We start from the raw sequence: 20,407 nt of genomic DNA on the forward strand, positions 1-20,407 counted from the left end.
TGCTGCACGATCGTTAACAATTATTCCACAACGTAATGAATTCATCCTGGCAAAATGATGCACATTGAAATCTAAATGTTTTCCCTGAGTTTTACCCTCATAAATAAAATATTGAGGCAGAAATTCTGCGAGTGAGCAGATGCCATCCGTCGAGACAACCTGCACTCACTACAGATTGACAGACAGGACTGTGGAACAAAACCGACAACAAAACAGGAACACGAGACAAAAGAGAGAGATTATTCAGTACTAATTTCATATGCCATTCCAAATAACAATAATAACAATAATGATAGAAATTTGTATATATTTGTCTACTGTACACTGCAAACCACGAAGATATAACTGTTGTTTTTCAGTCAATCATACACTTGAATACATTTATACGGAAGACAAAGGGAGGCAGCGAGGGAGAGGAAACAAAAGAGAGGCGAAGAGAAAAGGTTATCAGTTGTTTTTATTCATTTTGTAAAGTACAAGAGAGACGGAGAGTAAGAAAAGAAAAGGTGGCAGAGTGAGAAATCGTGAAAGAGGGGAAGAAAAGAGAAAAGGTTATCTGTACAATTTATGCGTTTTTGAATCATCTCTCATTGCATTTTTGTTGCTTTTGTAACACGGCTCATGTAATATTTATGCTGAACTGCATTTAAACTGGATGCTGTGGGAGGAGGCATCAGCAGCACATGCAAGACAGGCGGGGTGCTGAAGGTAAAGCTGCTCGAGGCATCTGAACTCTGCTGGCACATCCCGGCTAGAGATGGCCAAAAAATATCAACAGTGTCGGGACACTGTCTTCTGTTGCACCCAATCATCTGATTAATACTATAAAATATAATTTTACCAAAATGTTTTGACTGGTGCAAAACAAGTCCTCTGAACAGCAACGAAAAATAGTTATATTAATGAATCCTGGAAATTATCTGTTAGTATCAACAGATGAGTTGATCATGTAGTATCGTGTTAGAGGTAAATACCCTGATTTTCTTATGGAGCTGTGACATGAGGTTGTGCAAATCTTCCAACAGTATTCAGTGGGTAACGACAAGAGATGTAGAGGTGCTCGTATGAGGACTTTTTGGATGTTTTGCACGACGGCAGACAGCAAACTTAACACCATACTTCACAACATACTATTGGTCAAAGCAGCCATCAACTACAATAGCAAGAAGATGAAGAGGGAGAGAAATTCACCAGACTCCATTATAAAATTGCTCGATTTTGTGAGTTGTTGAGTTAGGAGAAACTTTATCAACTGTGAAATGCTTTCTATGACAAATTCTTGATAATTTGGACCCTTGTAAACTCGGCATATGTTAACATTAAATTCTTTCTTTCTTTGTGTAAAAAACGTTGTGACAGTTTGTTCCAGCGATGTGCTCGTTTATTTGCATATAGAGTGGGGAAGTGAGATCCGATCACAACGGGTCACTTCTTTGTTCTTGCTGCAACCTCGAGTGGTCATAGTGATTATTATGGCAGCAACGGAGGTCAGGCGAAGTTAAAGAGCAGAACAGGCCATATAGGAAGGTGGTAGAGGACAGTGGATGGAATAAGATCCACGTTCGTGTCTTTTGTATAACCAAAAGTCAATGGCAAGTTATTTTTAATTTATAAGCGCATAACCAAGTATTTTCTTTCCTGAACAAAACTGCGACCGCATGACGAAGGTCCAGTATGCCTGTTGCTGGTACGCTGCGGCAGTAATATTGTTTTGGGAACATTGACATATGTCATTTTGGGAGCCACTTGCCAATTAATCTATGCAGTTTTTAGGTATGAGGATGGGTTTTTCTACCTCCCACTGACAGGACAGTATAATCTTAGGGAATTATACTTCAGCAGTATATCCACAGCTGTATTAAAACGTCTCTCTAATGATGACAGTGTGCCTCAGAAATGTGTCAGGAGATGTCCAAGTGGCACGTTGCCTCTCACTGTGTCTGCTGAACTAATAAACCTGAAGGTTGCTGTTTGTGCTACAATATTAATGGTGTGCTGCTATAGATAGGGACGAGTTATTTCCTCATTTCCTTGTAATGAATTGACCTCACTGCGTGGCAACGAGACCTAAGCTTAATCCCTTCCTTCCTTTTCAATGTGTTAATCTTTTAATTAAATGGACAAACTCTATTGGGAAACAATGCACTAAAAATGGAGACAGATATTGAAAATAGTAGGAGCGAGAGAGAAAGAGAGGAGAGATAAAGACCTGAGCAGAGGAGGTGTAAAGAACAGAAACACGAGAAACAAGAATTATCCATCTTTCTTTCACGCCGAACAGCAGGCAGGTGTTGCATACAAAAACAAGCGTTATTAATACTACAAGGCCAATGAAACGAACGAATAGTGAAAATGACAGGGGGTAATATTTCTGTAGTGATGATCACCGACAGCCCCACTGAGCAAACCTGAGTTTATACAACAATGCATCCACCCATCCATCCCCCCTCTCTTTGTTTCCTTTGCCTTTCCTCCCAAAAGACTCAAGTTGAAACTTGAATCAAAGATGACAGGTACACAGCAGGACAGCGAGCGAGAACAAAATGCAGAACAAAGGAAGGAAGCACGGAGGAAAAGAAAGAAGACAGAGGAGAGGATGACAGCAGACTGTCTTTCTGGCTCGGCATGTTTAAAAATATAAAAACCAACCTGTAATGTTTTATTGAAATGAGAAAATCTATTTTTTCACATCTGGGTGGTCAGAACACAAAACCAAACACACACGTAACATTAAAGAATATGTCATCCAAGAAATCGTTTCCTGTCCGTAGCAGGTGTGTACATCTCTGGGTCTGCAGAGATGCTCGTGTGTGTCCGTGTGTGTGTGTGTGTGTGTGTGTGTGTGTGTGTGTGTGCCTGGCTGTGCAGATGCAGAGATATATTTAGCTTTGACAACAAATGTCCTGGGATCCAGACCAATCTAGTCGATAATGATGGAGAGCATCTGTGAGGAGAACACTGTCCAGAGATCAACATGTGTGCAAATGTGTGCGTGTTGCATGGCGGATAACTCCAGCAGCAGGACCGGACTTTGAAAAATGAGAGGATTGAGAGAAAGACGGGGAGAAAGAGGCAAAGACGAAAGAGTGGCGTAGATTTGAGCCAGATTTGAGAGTTGACAGAAGGAGATTGTAGCGCACGTTGAAAGACAGCGAGAATAATGAGATTGAAATGGAAATAAAAATAAATAAATAGAAAAATAAGCACGAGTAAGAGGAAGAAAAGCATTCAGCTATGACTCACATGGTTGACAGAGAGTGCAGGGTGGAGAAGGCTCCCGGGGCGATGCTGGAGATCCTGTTGTCGTACAGTGACAGCAGACGCACAGAGCTCAGACCAGTAAACGTACTGTTGTCGATGCAGCTGATCTGGTTGCTCCGCAGCATTCTGGAAACACATAGATTATATTTTTATATATTTAGTGAATGAAGGCTAAAAATGTACTGTTTGCACTTTCTGTTTGACCTTGAAGACTTCAGATTACAATCAAATCTAGTCTTTTAAGCATTCAGCTAAGACTCTCATGCTTATCGCCTGAATCTTAAAGTTGATTATTCTCTTCATTTGCTTTTACTCGAGGTATGCCTTTTGACAGGCAGCCTCGGTGTTTGTCCTGAGAAGAAACGTGGCTAATGAAACGTCTCGTCTATGAATGAAAAATACCAAATTTACATATTTTGACTGTGTGTGAAACAAACAAAAGGCAGCCGAAGAGAATAAAAGAACAAACCATATAATGACATGGACCAAAGATAAAACAGAGAGCAGAGCTAAATTCAAACCAGTCCCCATAGGACAACTGTGACAGAGTCTGCAATATGACATTAGCTTTTGACATGCAGTCATGTGGGACCAGGCTAACTGAGTTAGTTAGCATTAGCCATCTCTGGGACAGGCTAACCTAGTTAGCAAGGCTATTACTGGAGCAGGGAGCCTCTTAACATAATACAGAGACAGCCATGATGCCATTAGAGAGTCATTAGCCGGCATATATATACATGATAGCATTAGCTAGTCATTACTGAGCATACACAGACAACATTAGCTCATGATTTCGTACACTATCCTGTAACCCCTAATTGGACGCTAGCCTATTTACGATGGGAGCACAAATGAGAGGAGCAACAATATGCTGTCATTAGCCTTGATTTCAGGGTGAGGGAGTAAACAGTCCTGGTGCTCTCTCTTTAGTATGGAGAAGTTAAAGTTAATGAAGTCCATCGTTAGTTAGATACTTACACAAGTCATTGTCTGCACTGCAAAAACTCAAAATCTTACAGAGTATACTACCATTGGCAGATTTGTTTCACTTATTACAAGCAAAAACGGCCTGTAGTTATTAAGACTGACTGGTTATTGACGGCTGTATGGTCACTACATGACGGTTTTTAATCGATGTAGGTTTTAGGCGATTTCATATCTTTATTATCTCTTTATCGTATCTATTCTATATCTGACCTTTATGCACTCGTGCATCAGAAGCAAAAAGACTTGCACTTTTCCAATCCATAAACATTATCTGAACACAATAAACCACACACACGCGCTGTAAACACGACTTACAGAGTCTTCAGGCCGACGAGGCCTCTGAACATGCGTCCCTGCAGTCCGGTCAGCTTGTTCCCGGTCAGCAGCAGCTCCAGAACTCCACCCGCTCCATCAAACGTACCTTCGCGAATGTCCCTCAGCTTGTTGTTGCTGAGGTTGCTGCAGTCGTCAAAGAAATTATTATTAACAGATTTCTTTTTCATATAAAGATGTTCTGCTTGTTTTTGTTTTCATTTCAGTCCACGCAGATTAACCAATGAAGTCATAACCGTGCAAACAAACATAGATGAAAAAAGACATATAACTAAAGTAATCAATCGTGTCCTTTAACACATAAAAGTTATCTCCTTTCTCTTTCTTCATGTCCTCGTCTTGTACAGCAGATATTCTTTCAACAGCTTACAGCCCTCGCCATAACTCTCGAAGCACAACACACACACAGACACACATAAAAGTAAATGAGACAAGTGGTCACAGACAACTGGAAATGATTGTTATCTATCTTCCTCGCATGCACAATGAGAAAAAAATTAAAATGAAAAGAGAGCGTTTGGCCACAGAGACAATAACTTGAGATGATAGCTATCACAACCGCTGTAGCTTTCATTCATGGCTAGTTTTGTGTTTCATCTTATCAGCTTTGTGAGAGAGGAGAGGAGAGGAGGGGAGAGGAGAGGAGAGGAGAGGAGAGGAGAGGAGAGGAGAGGAGAGGAGAGGAGGGGAGAGGAGAGGAGAGGAGAGGAGAGGAGAGGGACAAAAAAATTATGATTGAAGACAAACTTTGACTAAAATGGAAAGTAGCAGAGCAGATGCGAGGATAAGAGGAAATGTGAGGTGAGGTGAGGAGAGAAGAGGAGGAGATGAAGGAGAGAGGGAAGGAATTGAGAGAAGGAAAATGGAAATGAGTGCTAGCCAATCTATATCGTCAGTGACACTGCTAGATGGTTAGCAATTTCCTCTCCAATAAATCAACGGCTGGTCTCTGCTCTGTCTTTCTCTATCTCACTCTGACACACACACAAACACACACACACACACACACACACACACACACCTCAAGTAGATAAGGACTGACTGTAAATCTGAACCGAAGGCCCATCTTCTATTTCGATTTAATATTCGCTTCCTCCAAACCTCCCACCCACACTTCCTTCCTCTCCATCTCCCTCTGTCCCATCCTCTTGCACGTCTTCAGCCACTCCTCTCCCCCCGTCCCTCGCCCGTGTCTCGCTCATTTTCCCGTCTGTCCTCTTTGCACGCACTTGTTTTGGCACTTTTCTTCCTGTCCTCCTTCCTTTCTTCTCTCTCTATCACCTTCTTCCTCCTCACTTAGCTTGTAGCTCTTCTTGCATCCCTTATCTCTGTCCCTCCACCTCATCCATCCGTTCTCATCCATCTTTACTCATTTCAGTCATCTTGTAATTGCAATGTTTGTCCCGTCTTCGTCTATTACCAATGTTTAGAACAGGGAAAAGGAATCAAAAGGGAAAAAGGGAAATGTGTATCCGAAACATCCAAACAGATTCTGCTCCCATAAACAAGATCCCCATCTCCCTCTTCGCTTCCATGTATGGTCTTCTTCATCTCAAAAGAAAACAAAAACCCCTAGCCATGAAAAAAGGGAAAAAAAAGTATACGTACATCTTTCTTAAGTTGGGCAACTTCTTAAACGTCCCTGCAGCCTCCAGGACCGTAATTTCATTGTCGTTTAACCTCCTGCAGAGAGAAACGATGGAGAAAGGGAGTCACACATTTATTCTGTCATGAAGGGAAAACTGCTCCGAAGTCAACACGCCAGCGTGGGAGGAATGACCGTGTGAAGGTTAAGAGGCCTTTAGTGACTGTTGAAGTATGATGCGGAACAAAACCAGAGGAGGGTAGGGAAAAATAACTTAACGTATTGGGGAAGAAGAGAAGAGACGAGCAATGAATCTTTTCTACGCGGTCATCAATACCCACACTGCCCAAAGCCAAGAGGAAACAGGTTGAGAGATAGTAAGCTAGACATCTGCTTTATAGAGGTAATTTGTACTAAAAGGCTGCTGCTAAAAGGATGCTCTTGTTGTGTGTGTGTGTGTGTGTGTGTGTGTGAGAGGGGTAAAATGAGAGAAATTGGGGAAAAGAAAGTGAAAGCTCAGCTGGAGGGGACACTGTCTAATGAGATACAGGGGGAGTAAAAGATGGATCCACCTGGATGAAGCCAAAACCGTAGTAACATATTGCAAAGTCCGAAGTGGATTTGTAACAGCAGGAAAACAACACTGTTCTCTCTGCTTAGACGATTTGATCTAAAACGTATAGATTAAACATTTCTGATCTCTTTACCGTATGATCTCATTATCACCACAGAATCCACAGCATTGTTTTATCGAGCGCAAATAATTCTCTTAAGACCCGACTCTTTCGTAGTGATCGAACACTCCCAAGGCCGACGTCAAGGACTTTTATGGCCGGTGGGAAGAGTCGCAAAGAAAGACAGAAAGATAGACAGAAGAGAGAAAAGAGAGTAAAAAATATATAAGCCTTCAGCTCAGCCACAACCTCCCCTGATTTCCCCTGATAAGGCAGGTTACACAGGGCACAACTGGCGGCTTGTGTGTGTGTGTGTGTTTGTGTGTGTGTGTGTGAATGTTTGTGGCCTTCAAAAACCCCAATGGTTGTTCTTAAGGAAAAAGGCAAGAGAAAGAGAGAGAGAGAGAGAGAGAGGTGGTGTCAGAAATAGTAGAAACTTTGATCTGCCCTCTAACCAACCATAAAGGACAGAGTTTATATTTTTGACATGAAGCACCCTGGGAACAGATAGAGAGCAAAGGAGGGAGGACTGGAGGATACAGAGAGAGAAACAGAGCCACAGTGAGAGAGAGACAGTGGTATCTGGGGCTAATGGTCTGCAGGATACTGACGTTATTAGTTATCCAAAGTGGCAGCCGTGGCTGAATTCACCATTAATACAACCAACCCCATAAGTAAAACCGTGGCAACCGTCCTGCAGCTATTCTCCATCAGCACCGCAGTCGTAGTAAGAAGCCCTCCACCCTTCACCTACATTTAAAAAGCTGCTGGTGATTCAGCATCATTAGGTAAAACTTTGCCTCAGGCTGAATTGCTATTTCCTGTGTGAAAATATTAGCTTACTGAATATTAGATAAAGTGCCAGGTGCCGAATGTAAAAATGGGGCAGGCTGTTTTTCCTGCAGTAACACACTCTGTCACGGTTTCGAATCAGAAATAGGTGTCATGATTCTACAGACCACATTTTGATTTGATTTTTGATTTAAACTAGTTTTTGTCATTGTTAGACTATTGCATCTGAATTTGTAAAGATCAGCAGATTATTGGTTTTATGCACTCGCAACTGCCATTTACATTTTCACACTCTAGTTTAAAAAGATGGAGGTGTTTTACAAGAACAGTTTGACTGAATCCTGGTGACTTTTTTTTTTACAGATTAGGGTTAGGCAAGTTTAAAGGTGCAATACGTAAGATTGAAGTCCTGTCAAATTCAAACTCCAAATAAATATGGTAGCACCGTAATACCAGAATAACAGCTGACTGCTGCTACCTGTAGCCGGTTAGCTCAGTTAGCTGTGCAGCTAGCAGTCCAGACTGGGTGCTTGGAGCACTGGGGAGCACTTCACAAAATATCTAACTTCAGTAGATATCTCTGCAGCACTAGACATGGGTGCCATTATGTCAAAACTGTTATTTTTTTTACATTCTATTGATCATTCAGTAAATGTTTTAATGTTTTCTATTTGACGACAGACAACACATTTCTCACAAAGTCTGGCGTCTCAAATCTTTCCAGAGTAATCCCTCTTCCCAAAGAAATCAATTGAGGATCTCTGAAAAAGAAAACAAACCCAACATCTCTAACGATAAGTAGCTAGCGTTTTCCTTTGGACATGCAAAAGAAGCAGGGGTAGAGAGAAAACAATACTACGCTCATTACGATTGATTTTCCATTCAGAATCAGAATCGTGACACCTCTCATCAGAAGTGTGGTTTTTGTTCTCAGTTTGTGTGTACATGTACATATTATCATAATTCTTCCCACCCTGATAAAAGCTCACGTTGTTTATTTGCTCAGTGACTTAAGCAGATATTGAACACACGCAGACTTTTTAACCTTTTCCCACAATCAGATTACAGTATTCCTGTTGCGTGTTATCTGTTACTCCCTTTCCATTTTTTAGTAGGAGAATGAATGATCCATGGGACTGTTCAGTATTCTAGTGTGAGACCCTTCGCCAGACATGATGATGGCTCCTTTGGGACCGAGAGGGAGATGGAAAAGACTGTTGAGAGGCATTTCGGTCTGGGAGTTAAAAATGAAAAGTGACGTTTGTGATACTGCTCCGAGAGAGGCAAAGGGAGGAAGGGAGACATGTGTGCGTGAATCGCATATGTTCATTTGTGTATGGCTCTGTGTTTTTGGTGTGTGCCTGAGAAAGTGAAAAAAACTTCTTGACAGGTCAGAGCAGTCTAACACATGGCCTTCGATCTGATATTTCATCGTGTGCTGTGTACAATACGGTGTATGAATGTGAAGCAGGAAACGCCGGCCGACTTACAGGTCTGTGGTGTGTTCGGGGATGTGTGGAGGTAAACGGGTCAGTTTGAGATTGGAGCAGTCGACAACGGTGCCTTCGCAGCGGCATTTCTCCGGACACACGAGATCCTGGAAACACTCTCCACTCAGACGACTGCGATAGTCCTCCTGACCTGCAGCGGAAAGAGGGAGGGGAAAGAGACCGAAAGAGAGGGAGAGAGCAAGTGACACAGGAGAAGCAGAGAAACGGGGAGGGAGGACGGACAAAAGGTTAGAGAGCAGGAAGAAAGGGAAGGAATGCAGACAAGGCAGGTAAATTAAGTCAGCAGAAGGAGAAGGAGACAGAAAGCAAGAGAGAGAGGAAGAGAAAGACAAGGAGAGACATCAGAAAGAAAGTATTGTCTTATTTACATGTGACCAGATTTAAAGACATTTCTGTATATCTTATAAAGACATTATTATCCCAATAGTAAAAAAAGAACGCACGCATATTCACATGTAGCCACGTCAACCGCCTCGCCCCTGACAGGTTTTTCAATATCTATCTCAACTGTTTCTTGTTGAAGTTTAATTGTTTGGAAAATCCCCACTTTTGTGCTAATTTCAGCTGTCAAATGCTGTAAGACGTAATTACCCAACCACTCGTTTGGGAGACATGAATGAACTGTATCAACATCATCTATTAAAAGAGGAAACAGGCTGCGTGCTGCTGCAGTATGGCGCTGTACAGCAGGCACAGGGGCTGAGGCAGGGAGGGGCTCACTCTGCATGGTGCCACTGTAAAATCAAATTAACAAACAGATGTCCGTGTGGTTGTACCGAATCAGCTCGTAGATAAATGTGGTTTAACCCGGGATGTTTTTGTCTAAAAAGGTGAGCCAGAGACCTCTTCTGTTATTTAGATATAATGTGAGCAGGTATTATTTATGACCGCTCGTGCCTGTGGAGTAGACCTGGTTTACATCATGCCGCACTTGCATTTATGCAACACATACAGTCTTTATACTGAAGTTCTCACGGTTATCATTACCTCTTTCTCTTCCTCTCTCTCTTTCCAACCTTGTTTGTCTATCTGCTCTCTGTCAGTGTAACCTTTTTATGTTTTCTGACTGCTCTTATATCGGCTCTGACTACTTCACTGTCTGTTCTCTCTCCTGGCACACACCCTTTATGGCTCATATGTTTTCTACTTGTGACTGTAAGAGAACTAAGACCACCTATTGACGGCTAATCTGCAATGAAAGTCCTCAGTAAATGATCACTGCCATTGAAAGGCGTCTATTGGTTGCGGAGAATTGGCTGGTTAGCTCCTTTCAGTGGCAGAATGCTTTAAAAATGACATCTATGGGCTGCTGCGAAAACCTGCAAGTTGACGGAGAGGAAAGAGCAAGAGAGCGAGTACAAAAGAGAGCAAAGAATTGCTATACTAAAGAAAAGAGGTGAGAAGAGGAAGGAAACTTGTATAACTGTATAAAAAAGAGTGAAGCAATCTGTACAGAGGTGGTGGGATAAGCCATGCTAGCCACTGAAGCACTGAATATTAGACAGTGGAGGCAGGTGTACACGTGTGGCCACGCCAGATTGTTCCAGACAAAAGTTAGCATGGCTAGGAGGCTAATGACAGCAGTCTACAATATTGTAAATTATGCAGCTTCTTATCAAACACTCCCAACGACCCATAACCCCAAAACCCCAAAATCAATCTGTAGTGCTATTAATCCATCTAGATCGTTTTTGGTGTGAGTTGCTGAGTTTTGGAGACATCAGCCGCAGAGATTTCTGTTTCTAAATGAAACTGCTCACAGCAAGGTCTGTGGATCATTTTAGGTAACCAGATAATGATTTCTGGAAAGAGAACTTTTTGTTCAGTCTTTCAAGTGTGGCTTTTTTTTGGGCGCACTGAGCTCCACAAGTCGAGTGCCATCCAGTACTATCATATCCAGAGAAGGCAGCGAATAAAGCGGCACTCTCTGATGAAGGCTCAGTGCTGAAACATGTTTGGTTTTTTTGCTCACAATAAAACATAGATTTGTTCTCTGAGAGTGCCGGAGTTTTGTTCGCTGTCGATTCCTGCCACTTGTGTGCACATTGGGGAGCAATTTTTATGAGTCAAAGTTTAATCAGATTGAAATGGAAGTGAGTACGTCTTTCCCTGTTCTTCAGTGCAGTGAAGGGGAAGCAAAATGTGGTGTGACTGCACTTTAAAAAGCATTTGTCTTTATGTGGTTTGAGACTCTAACAACGGCTTACTGATACTTCAAGGGAAACAACACTAAAGTAGAAGGAGAGTCTGTTGAGAAAATTGAGCTGAAATTTATGCCGGCTATTGAGAACTCATGGCGGAGATGGGTGTTTTTGAATGGACACATTTTCGTTATTCATCCCTGACTGAAATATTTCAACGTTAGCTCACTCGTCTGCGGCTCAGTGATGTCCATTTATTTCAACCACAGTTATAGTCCCATGTATCAGAAGCCCTACACAGAAATGCAAACCAACAGGAGGTAAAGAATTTAGCCCTCAATTGTTTTGCTCCAAGGCGTGTGATTGGCTGGGAGAGGCAGGTGGGTGTGTGCTCGGCGGTCCCTGGCGCTTGACGGAACCATGTGATGTCACAGTAGGCGGGGCCACATGGTTAGATCAAGCACAAGAGACAGCTGCACGAACCAATCAGAATGCAGGTCCACACAGGAGGAAGGTGGGGCAACAGAGAGCTGCACCAAATCAGTCAGGAGGGGGGCAGGGGTCCATACAGGATAGGAGAGGCAACAGACAGCTGCAGATCCACACAGGAAGGGGACGGGACCAGAGAACTGCCCACCAATAGCGAAAAATGTCCACACAGGTCCAGAGAGGAAGAGGAGATGCAAGGAGAGGCATGGGACTGCAGACAGGAAGGGCTGAAGCAAAGAGGGCCGCCACAACCAGCTTTAGGAGCATTTGTAATCTATTTATCTCGATTAGCTCCATGGGCAGAGCGCTAACATGAGGGGCTCGCTCACCACTGAGACCTGCCAATGCTAAAAATGTACCACATGTGCTCACGGTGCTGCAAAGCACTTTGGATAAAAGCCTCCACCATTTAATAGTATTGGTTATGCTATTTATTGTGTGCCCAGTTTAGGCCGGGACATACCACTCCAGAGAAGAGGAGGGGTGAGAAACTCATGTCACCAAATTGTGGGTCTACCCTTCTACAGTGATCTGTTTTCCAAATACTTTGTGTGCTATTCTATGTCATCATTAAATATCTGCTTTTTTCTTTCGGTTTCAGGCTCCTAATTAGTCATAGAAGGCGACTACTTGAAGGGAAATACTCGCTTTTACATTGTTTCTCACTGTAAAACAAACACAGGACATGCTGTTGATTCAAATCACAAGAATGCTACTGCTTATTAAATGTGCAATATGTAAGATTTCTGTCCTTTCCCACAAAAACCTAGCTGCACGGTTAACTGAGCTAACGGCGGCTACAGTTAGCAATAGTCAGCAGTTGCTCGGATGAAGCCCCCCATTTGTCCGGAGTAAGAATTCCCAGGATGCCACATTCTTACTTACTGGACCTTTAAAGATAATTAAAGAAGCCATTTTCAACCACAATGCGATAATTCTATTACATGATCATCAGTCCGGGTCAGTATAAGGTTGAAGTAACGGCGGGAACTCAGACATTTTTTCCTCACAACCGCAGCTCGAGCACAATTCAAATAGTTTGTAAAATGACTGCGAGGGGATTTAAAAAATATTCAGTTCCCCACAATCCATAAAAAGTCACAATATTTAAGACAAAGAAAACAATGTGAGGAGCCACTAGAGAGAGGCGCTGTTAAGTGTAAAGAGTCATACACACACGCAGACACACACTCATTCACACGCTCACACAAGTGGGCGATCACAGTCTATGGCCGGTCCCTGCTGAGGTCGTTATCACGCTGCTTCAGTTTACTGATTTGGTGTTGTGCTGTAATTAGTGAGACCCGCGGCTCATATCAAAGGAAACGACAATAACACAACACTACCAGAGATCGTGTGCCAATGATAACGTGTGTGTTTTAGTGAGCGCATATCAATTTATTACGCACATAAAACTACATGTGTTTTTAACGTTTTAGCCTTGCGTCTCGACATTCTTTATTCATCTCCGGAGGCGTCTCCCTGCATGTTTGCTTGTGTCTGTATGTGTGTGTTTTAGGCGTGTCTGCGTGAACTCATCTCCTACCTGTGCACCTGAACTTCTTGCCTTTAACCTGGCTGATGCGTTTGTTAGCCAGCCTTCTGGGGTGGCTGCAGCGGGCTCCACTGGTCTCAATAGGGTTGTCAAACAAGTAGTCTGCCAGCCACTTCAGGTGACAGTCACACATGAAGGGATTCTGGGCCAGGTGACTGGGAGAGAGAGAGAGACAGAGGAGGAGGGGTGATGGGTTTGTCAACAGTTCCCACAGTTGCCTCAGTTGTCTTGTGTTTTAATAACACTTTGCAACCTTTTTTTCTCATTTCTGACTGATACATAAACCACCAAACCGCTGTTGTCTGAAACAAAAACCCTCTAGCATGCAGGAAGTAAGTGATTACAAAAGCAGAAACATTGTCCAAAGTATGCTTGCCTCTTTCCTCTGTCAGCCTAAAGGTCCACTGTGTAGGATTTAGCGGTATCTAGCGGTGAAGTTGCAGACTGAATCCAACTAAGTACCCCTCCCTTTTCCAAGCAAGAAGGAGAACCTATGGAGGCCTTCAGGTAACGTAAAAACGTGAAAGACCCTCCCGCTGTAGATATGTAGTGCTGAAATCAATTACCGAAATAGCTGCAGATTAATTTCCTGTCGATTGATAATCCATTAAATGACTAATCCCTGTAATTGAGTGGACTGTGCAAACACTCTTCAGCATTTGCTAGTTAGTTCTTGTGGGTTTTGACTTATCTTTATCTCCGCCAGGTTGTTTTCATCCGTGTCAGTTTGTTGGTTGGTTTGTCAGCAGGATTACACAAAAACTACTAAATGGATTTCAACAAAACTTGGATGGAGGACGGGTCTCGGCCCAGAACAGACCTTGTTAACTTTTGGTGCAGATCCAGATAAAGGGACAGACGAGGGCATTTTCGCTCACTTTCTTCAATTTTCAATATTACCATTAATTTCTCAGGGAACAAAGCATGGACCTTGATGAAATAAAAACCTAGAGCCTCAGTGGATGCATTCTAGTTGTTGACTGGATTCTGGACTTTTGCTTACCCTCTGTCTGTATTTGTTTGCTGTGACTGGACTGACTTCTCGTGCGTGACTACCTGCTACCTTCAATAAAGACTTCACCTTCTTGGATCTCACACCGTGTCTTGTGTGATTCTCTGTACCTGAGTCTTGTTTCCCAGAACCACCCAACAGAAACCAGTAACCAAACATAAAACACTGACAATGGGTCAAACACCCCATTGGTACAAGTAAAAGTTAACCCAGTATTGCGTCGGTGCTATATTGATTTTTTATCACTGGGTCAAAAGTTGATGAAAATGTTTTTTATTGTGACGAAAACCTCAAAACCTGGACTATACTTACAGAGTCTTGATGGAGCGCAGAGGGGCGAACAGGCCTTTGCTGATTGTTTGCAGTTTGTTGTCGTACAGTGACAGTAGGTTGAGGTTCTGCAGGTCCTGGAAGGTGTTGACTCTCAGGCAGTTAATTTTGTTGGCATTCAGCAGCCTGAAACACAAGGAAGAGCGAGTCAGCATCTGTTATTTATCTGTATTTGTTTTACTATTTAGCTTTATATCTCTGTGCGCCACACAAACAAAGATAAACACGCACACGGTTAATGAGATAATTTATTTTCTCAGATGCATCTCTCCTGCAAAACCACTACTTTTCTCCCCCGCTGTTGTTTTTCCCACTATTTCTTCCCCTGTCCCTCCCTATAGCCTCATCTACCCTCTCCACACAGTCATGATTATATTTTTTCTGGCCATGACACATAAATCTGAAAATTGCGGTTTTATTTATTTTCACTTTCTCTCTACTGGAGAAGGAGGGGAATGTCTCCTGTTGGGTGGGAGTGTAATATCTTGTTTTGATGTGAGAGACAGATGGCGAGGGGAAAAAGGAAGGAGGGAGAGAAAAGATAGACGAATGGAGACGAAATGGAGGAAATAATGGAGCGAGACAGAGAAGGGGCAGGCGAAAATTTAACTTGGAGTGACACAGATATACAATTAAGTGAAAGGGGCTGACAGGCAAAATGGAGGAGGGAGAGAAAGGGAAATGAGAAATGTGATAGAGGGATTAGGTAAATGACAGGAAGGGTTTGCACCTCCACCCTATCCTCCGTCCGTCTGTCCTCTCATACCTGCACTTCATTAGCTAATATAGCCAAGTTTGCAGCTTTTCCACATTTTTGCACTCCTCGTCTCACTCACTCTCACTTTATCACACAAAAACTCTTTCTTTCTCCGTCTTTTCTTTCATTCTCTGTGTCTTTGTCCCTCGCACTCTACTCTCTTTCTTCATTGTCTGACAGGTGACTAACTCTGCAGCTCGGCCTAATCATCTCAAGTCATCCTAACGAGCGCCTATACCGGCATAACCCGCTTCTACATACGCGCGGAGGCAGATACACGTGCACACACGCGCTGCTCTGCGACATATACACGCCTCATTAGGCAGCTCACAGGGGGAACTAATTACTTGAAACTGCACCAGTAAAACAAAGCAGCGCAGACAACATAAACAGCAGACCGGTAGCTATACACAGCAATAAACACATCTTTGTCATGGAAGGTTGACATGCTGCTTGATTCAGCAGTGAAAGCTAATATATAATTTATAATTATCACACTATACGGGAGAATAACAGCATCTTTATAATTCCTGACAAACTGACAGACGTTTCTCCTGTCAGCGGCGAAATATTAACAGACACATTCCCTCCCTACGCCTGCTGAGCGAGCGCTAACACCCGCAGGCAGTGTCTTTGTGGGATTGACCAATGATGTGGCAAGACATGAATATTAACTAGTCGTTCGGTACCTTATTTATTCATTGATTGAAGCCGTCACAAATGCACAGAAGTCGTGAATTACCCGATTAAGGGAACACACACTCATGCATAAACCAATGTAAAGCAGTCAGTGCTTCTAGTGTTTAACATTTCATGACGGCGGCATCATAACGAGGTCTGAGGGAATTTCTTTTCCAATCTGGAAATACTAAATGTTAATGATGTCACCTTGCACAAACACTAAATTTGAAACTTAAATGTAATCTCTTCTCTAGTATTATCTGCGTTATATGTTTCTCCATATTTTCTTATACTTTACATCTTTTTTCCATCTTTCCATCTCCATCCATTCATTTATCTACCTATCCATCCATCCATCCATCCTCCCCCCTCCTCTCTCTCTCTCTCTGACTATGCACCATGCATCCCAATGATCCACCTAAGCCCGTAAAAAGGTGTTTGTGGGTTAGATTCACTCATCCTCATTCTCTTTGCTTCGCTTCACTTTACGACGGAAAAGCCCAGAACATTAGCTGTTTCTGCAGTGGACTGCGGCATTTCGCGAGGGCCATATGCCACGAACGGAACCGATGTAGCCGTTACAGGAGACAGAATCTTTACTGCATGCTGAAAACACTGCTGCTGCAGTTTGGACCTGTGCCCATGAGGAATTATTCAGAATTAATAGCGATCCTCCCGGTAGACGCTAAATGTTGGAAGAACTGTGGGAGATTACAGTTTTTATTACAGTGCACCAATTTGACTTTTCTGTGCACTCACACACGTGATGCACGACAGACGGAGGGTTAATGCAAGAAAAGGGGATTCTACTTTAGCTGCCACTGTGCTACAGTGATGATGACCAAGATTTGCTCTTCCTCATAAAATTACCACCAAACCATATTTTAAGGCCTGTAACATCGGCACTAGTCGCTATCAAGGCACTATGGATATGATTATGTGATGCCAAGTCACCAAATCATCTTAATCGGGGAAAATTAATTACAACACTAAACACACGTACAAACAAACCTACTTAACAATGTGATGCTCCATTTAGAGTGAGATTAAAGAACAGTCTTTAGTTTGTCTGGTACAATGACTAATTAACTTCTGACTTTTCCATAAATGTATTTCATATTCTCATTAAAAGAAACACCTCCGGGTACTAATTAGTTTCCCCATAAACTTTACTTCCAGTCTGAAAATGATGCCACGCAGCAGATGTGTTTGTGTGTGAAGGCTCTTCATCGTGTTATTATAACTGTGGCTGAACAGAATTTCAGACCAGACTTTTAAAAACAATAAGGTGTTTCTCGGATAGTTCATCTTCTGTGTAAGTGTGATATTTCTTCTGTTTACTGAATGAAGTATTTCATTGTTTTCTGGCGGGACGGCACACATGCACACAGGTACACACGTAACAATGGACCAGACAGTACTTACAGTAGCTGCAGGGAAACCAGTCCATCAAACAATCCCTTGGGCAGCTCTGTGATCTTGTTGCCGTACAACACCCTGCGCAGGACAGACAAAACAACAAAATGTAGGTTGCGGTGTTAACAGCGTCGTATTTGCAGCTGCAATGGATGGCAAAATGCTCTGCAATCACAAGTAGTGGTATGTCCAACTAAAGTGTATTTTTGGGAAATATTCAAAGTCATTTGAAAGCAAAGTTTGATTCCTACGTTGAACAGTTTGTTTGTATGCCATGACAACAGCTGTCATATGAAAGCGTCTCAGCTGAATATGTATATTCAACATGTCAACTTTTCAGTTGCTAAGAAACAAGGTCTCTTTCAGCTCTGTGACACTCCATCCTTCAGATAATAAAGTGAGATTTTTAAGTGCTTTTTCAAGTAAAGATGTGCAAGAATCATTTTTAACTCTTAAAAGAAAACAAAAATAATCTAATCCCCAAATTTAAAGACAGACGTTTTTCACTGATCAGCAACACTTCAACGCAAAACCCCACTAGAAATTAAACTGTAAACCAAGATGTCCTTCATAATGTCTTTCATAAAACTCCACTCGCATTCAGTTTCTCTAAACAAACCCGCCCCGGAATGAAAAAGCCATTAAACTAACCGAGTAGGAAAAATATTTTGTGGGACAAGAACTGAATAAGTGTAAAAATCACAGCATAGTCATTTTTCCTCACTAAGCACACTGTCGGAGCATTTATCTCATTTGATTGTCAAAAACTGAAATAATGTTTGAGATGTGCTTCCAGTCGCAAATGCAGTCGTTTAATTCACTTGAGCAATTTCGCATTTTGCTCCATCACGCCTCAGCTGGCCTCTGCTGCAGGAGTCGCGCCTCTCGGTGACATTCCTGTTCAACCGACTTGACTGCGTGTATGCGTGTATGTGTGTGTGTGTGTTCGGTTTTAACGCCCAGCAGAGTTCACCTTGTCTGCTCCTGCTTGTCTGTCTGTCTGTCTGTCTGTCTCATTTTCATGCTCCAGATTGATTCAAATTAAACTGTCCTTCATGTTCTTATCACATTCACCCTCGGTGATTACGCACACGTACAATTACACACACACATGCACGGGCAAACACGACGACCCGCATGTATGCTGCACACACAACGCAGCATTGTGGTCCAGTTGTCAACATCGACAGCGACAACATTTTTATTTGCTAAATGTCTGGAAACGCAATTACTTTCCTGTCTGGATGTGTGTGTGTGCGCATACCTGTGTGTGTGTGTGTGTTGGCATGTATGTGTGTCATACTTACAGTGAGGTGAGTGAGCGAAGGCCGCTGAAGGCGTCGGCGGCAATGTCGGAAATCTGGTTCTTACTCAAATCACTGGGGGGAGAGGGGGAGAGAGGGAGAGAGGGGGGAGATAAGTGCATTACTGTAATACACAGTAATGGGGTTCCTGCTATGTGAATGTCCTAGAACTGTCTGACAAATGATCATGAGAGAATACATCAGCAGAGGTCAAGGCAAGGGGACAGGAGTAAAAAAAAAAAAAAAATGTCAGAAGGGCTGAATGTGTGAGTAATTGAGGGAGAGAGAGAGAGAGAGAGAGAGAAACTGGAAGCATGTTAAGTGCAGTTCATGTCGTTCACCTCCACCGCTGTAAGATATATTATTTAACACTTCTGAGGAGGTTAAAACACTATCTGTGTGTGTGTGTGTGTGTGTGTGTGTGTGTGTGTGTGTGTGTGTGCGTGTGCGTGGGTAGGTGGGTGGATAACCTTAAGACCATGCACAAAGTCTGCAAGTCTGGCATTTTCAGGCATTTGCATGATAAGGACATTTTTCACCGATGAGCTTTCTGTCTGTGGGTGTGTGTGAATGAGACAAGATGAGATGAACTGTGTGTAACAGTGTGTGTGTGTGTGTGTGTGTGTGCGCACCGGACGGACTTCGGATTAGACATAAACCCTTCTTTTTGACAACGGCACTAAAGCTCACAGTCTGTAAATGTTGTAGACGTCAGTGACTGATTATGTGTCGGTTAATTAAAGTGCTAGATTCTCTCACGGAGGTAAAAGCTAAGCTAAAAACACATTATAGAAAATATGAAGATCCTGACCGTATAGATCCATATTTTGTGAAAGTTACTGCATCTTTTTTCCCTGTTCGACAACTACATTTCAAAGTGTGTGACATCAGCTGATATGATTAAGACTTCATCTCAAAATATGTACATAACATCAAGTCTAAGTTGTCAGTGCTGGTGAGAATCCAGCCCCGAGGCAGAGCTCCATGTTTTTCAAGCCAGTTTTCTTGGTGGCCAAACCGTTTAATTACATCGTAACGTGACGCACTGTGGCCCCAAAATGACCTTACTTTGCTTACATGAAAGAGGCGTCTGTAAAACGGTGGATATTTTTTGGGAGCGTCACAACCCCCCCGCGAAATGACTCGTTTGACTATTTATTTGAGCCATTTGGTTCAGCAAAATTTGGAAAGTAGAGAGAAAGTATGAGTTACAATCTAGCGCATGGATCATAATTCTTGCTGCTATGAAGATTGTGAATGATATTACTGAAGATTTAGACAGAAGTCAGAGCCATCACGTCTTATCTATTGATTTGTTTACAGCCTTTGGCACATTTCATCCTGCATTGCTAAAGCTGAAGTTGATTAATGTATGAATGTCTGTCCAAGTAATAAGTTGATTAAAAAAATAGGACCCAATGCGTCAAAGTCAATGGGCTCAGCTTATACTGGCTTACTGTACCATACCGGAGTGCCCCATGATCCTATACTGGGTCTGCTTTATTTTCTGTCCACATCAGCGATTATTGCTTATACTCATTGTTCATCAGATGGTACAGTTGTTGTAGTTGACCTCATC

The 20,407-nt window shown here is 42.6% G+C and overlaps 1 protein-coding gene across 3 annotated transcripts in view; it reads right to left on the reverse strand.

The window, feature by feature from the left end:
* slit3 (slit homolog 3) overlaps positions 1-20,407 on the reverse strand; it is a 266,581-nt gene that overhangs the window by 47,908 nt on the left and 198,266 nt on the right. For all 3 annotated transcript variants that reach the window (XM_084353294.1, XM_084353293.1, XM_084353292.1), the window contains 8 exons: positions 18,832-18,903; positions 17,534-17,605; positions 14,653-14,796; positions 13,320-13,483; positions 9,123-9,273; positions 6,190-6,264; positions 4,564-4,707; positions 3,244-3,387 (listed from right to left, as the gene is read on the reverse strand). In XM_084353294.1, coding sequence (XP_084209420.1) covers positions 3,244-3,387; positions 4,564-4,707; positions 6,190-6,264; positions 9,123-9,273; positions 13,320-13,483; positions 14,653-14,796; positions 17,534-17,605; positions 18,832-18,903 — 966 coding nt within the window. The remainder of the gene's footprint in view (positions 1-3,243; positions 3,388-4,563; positions 4,708-6,189; positions 6,265-9,122; positions 9,274-13,319; positions 13,484-14,652; positions 14,797-17,533; positions 17,606-18,831; positions 18,904-20,407) is intronic.

This window comes from Pagrus pagrus, assembly GCF_965226575.1.
Source record: "Pagrus pagrus genome assembly, chromosome: 5".
NCBI lineage: Eukaryota > Metazoa > Chordata > Actinopteri > Spariformes > Sparidae > Pagrus > Pagrus pagrus.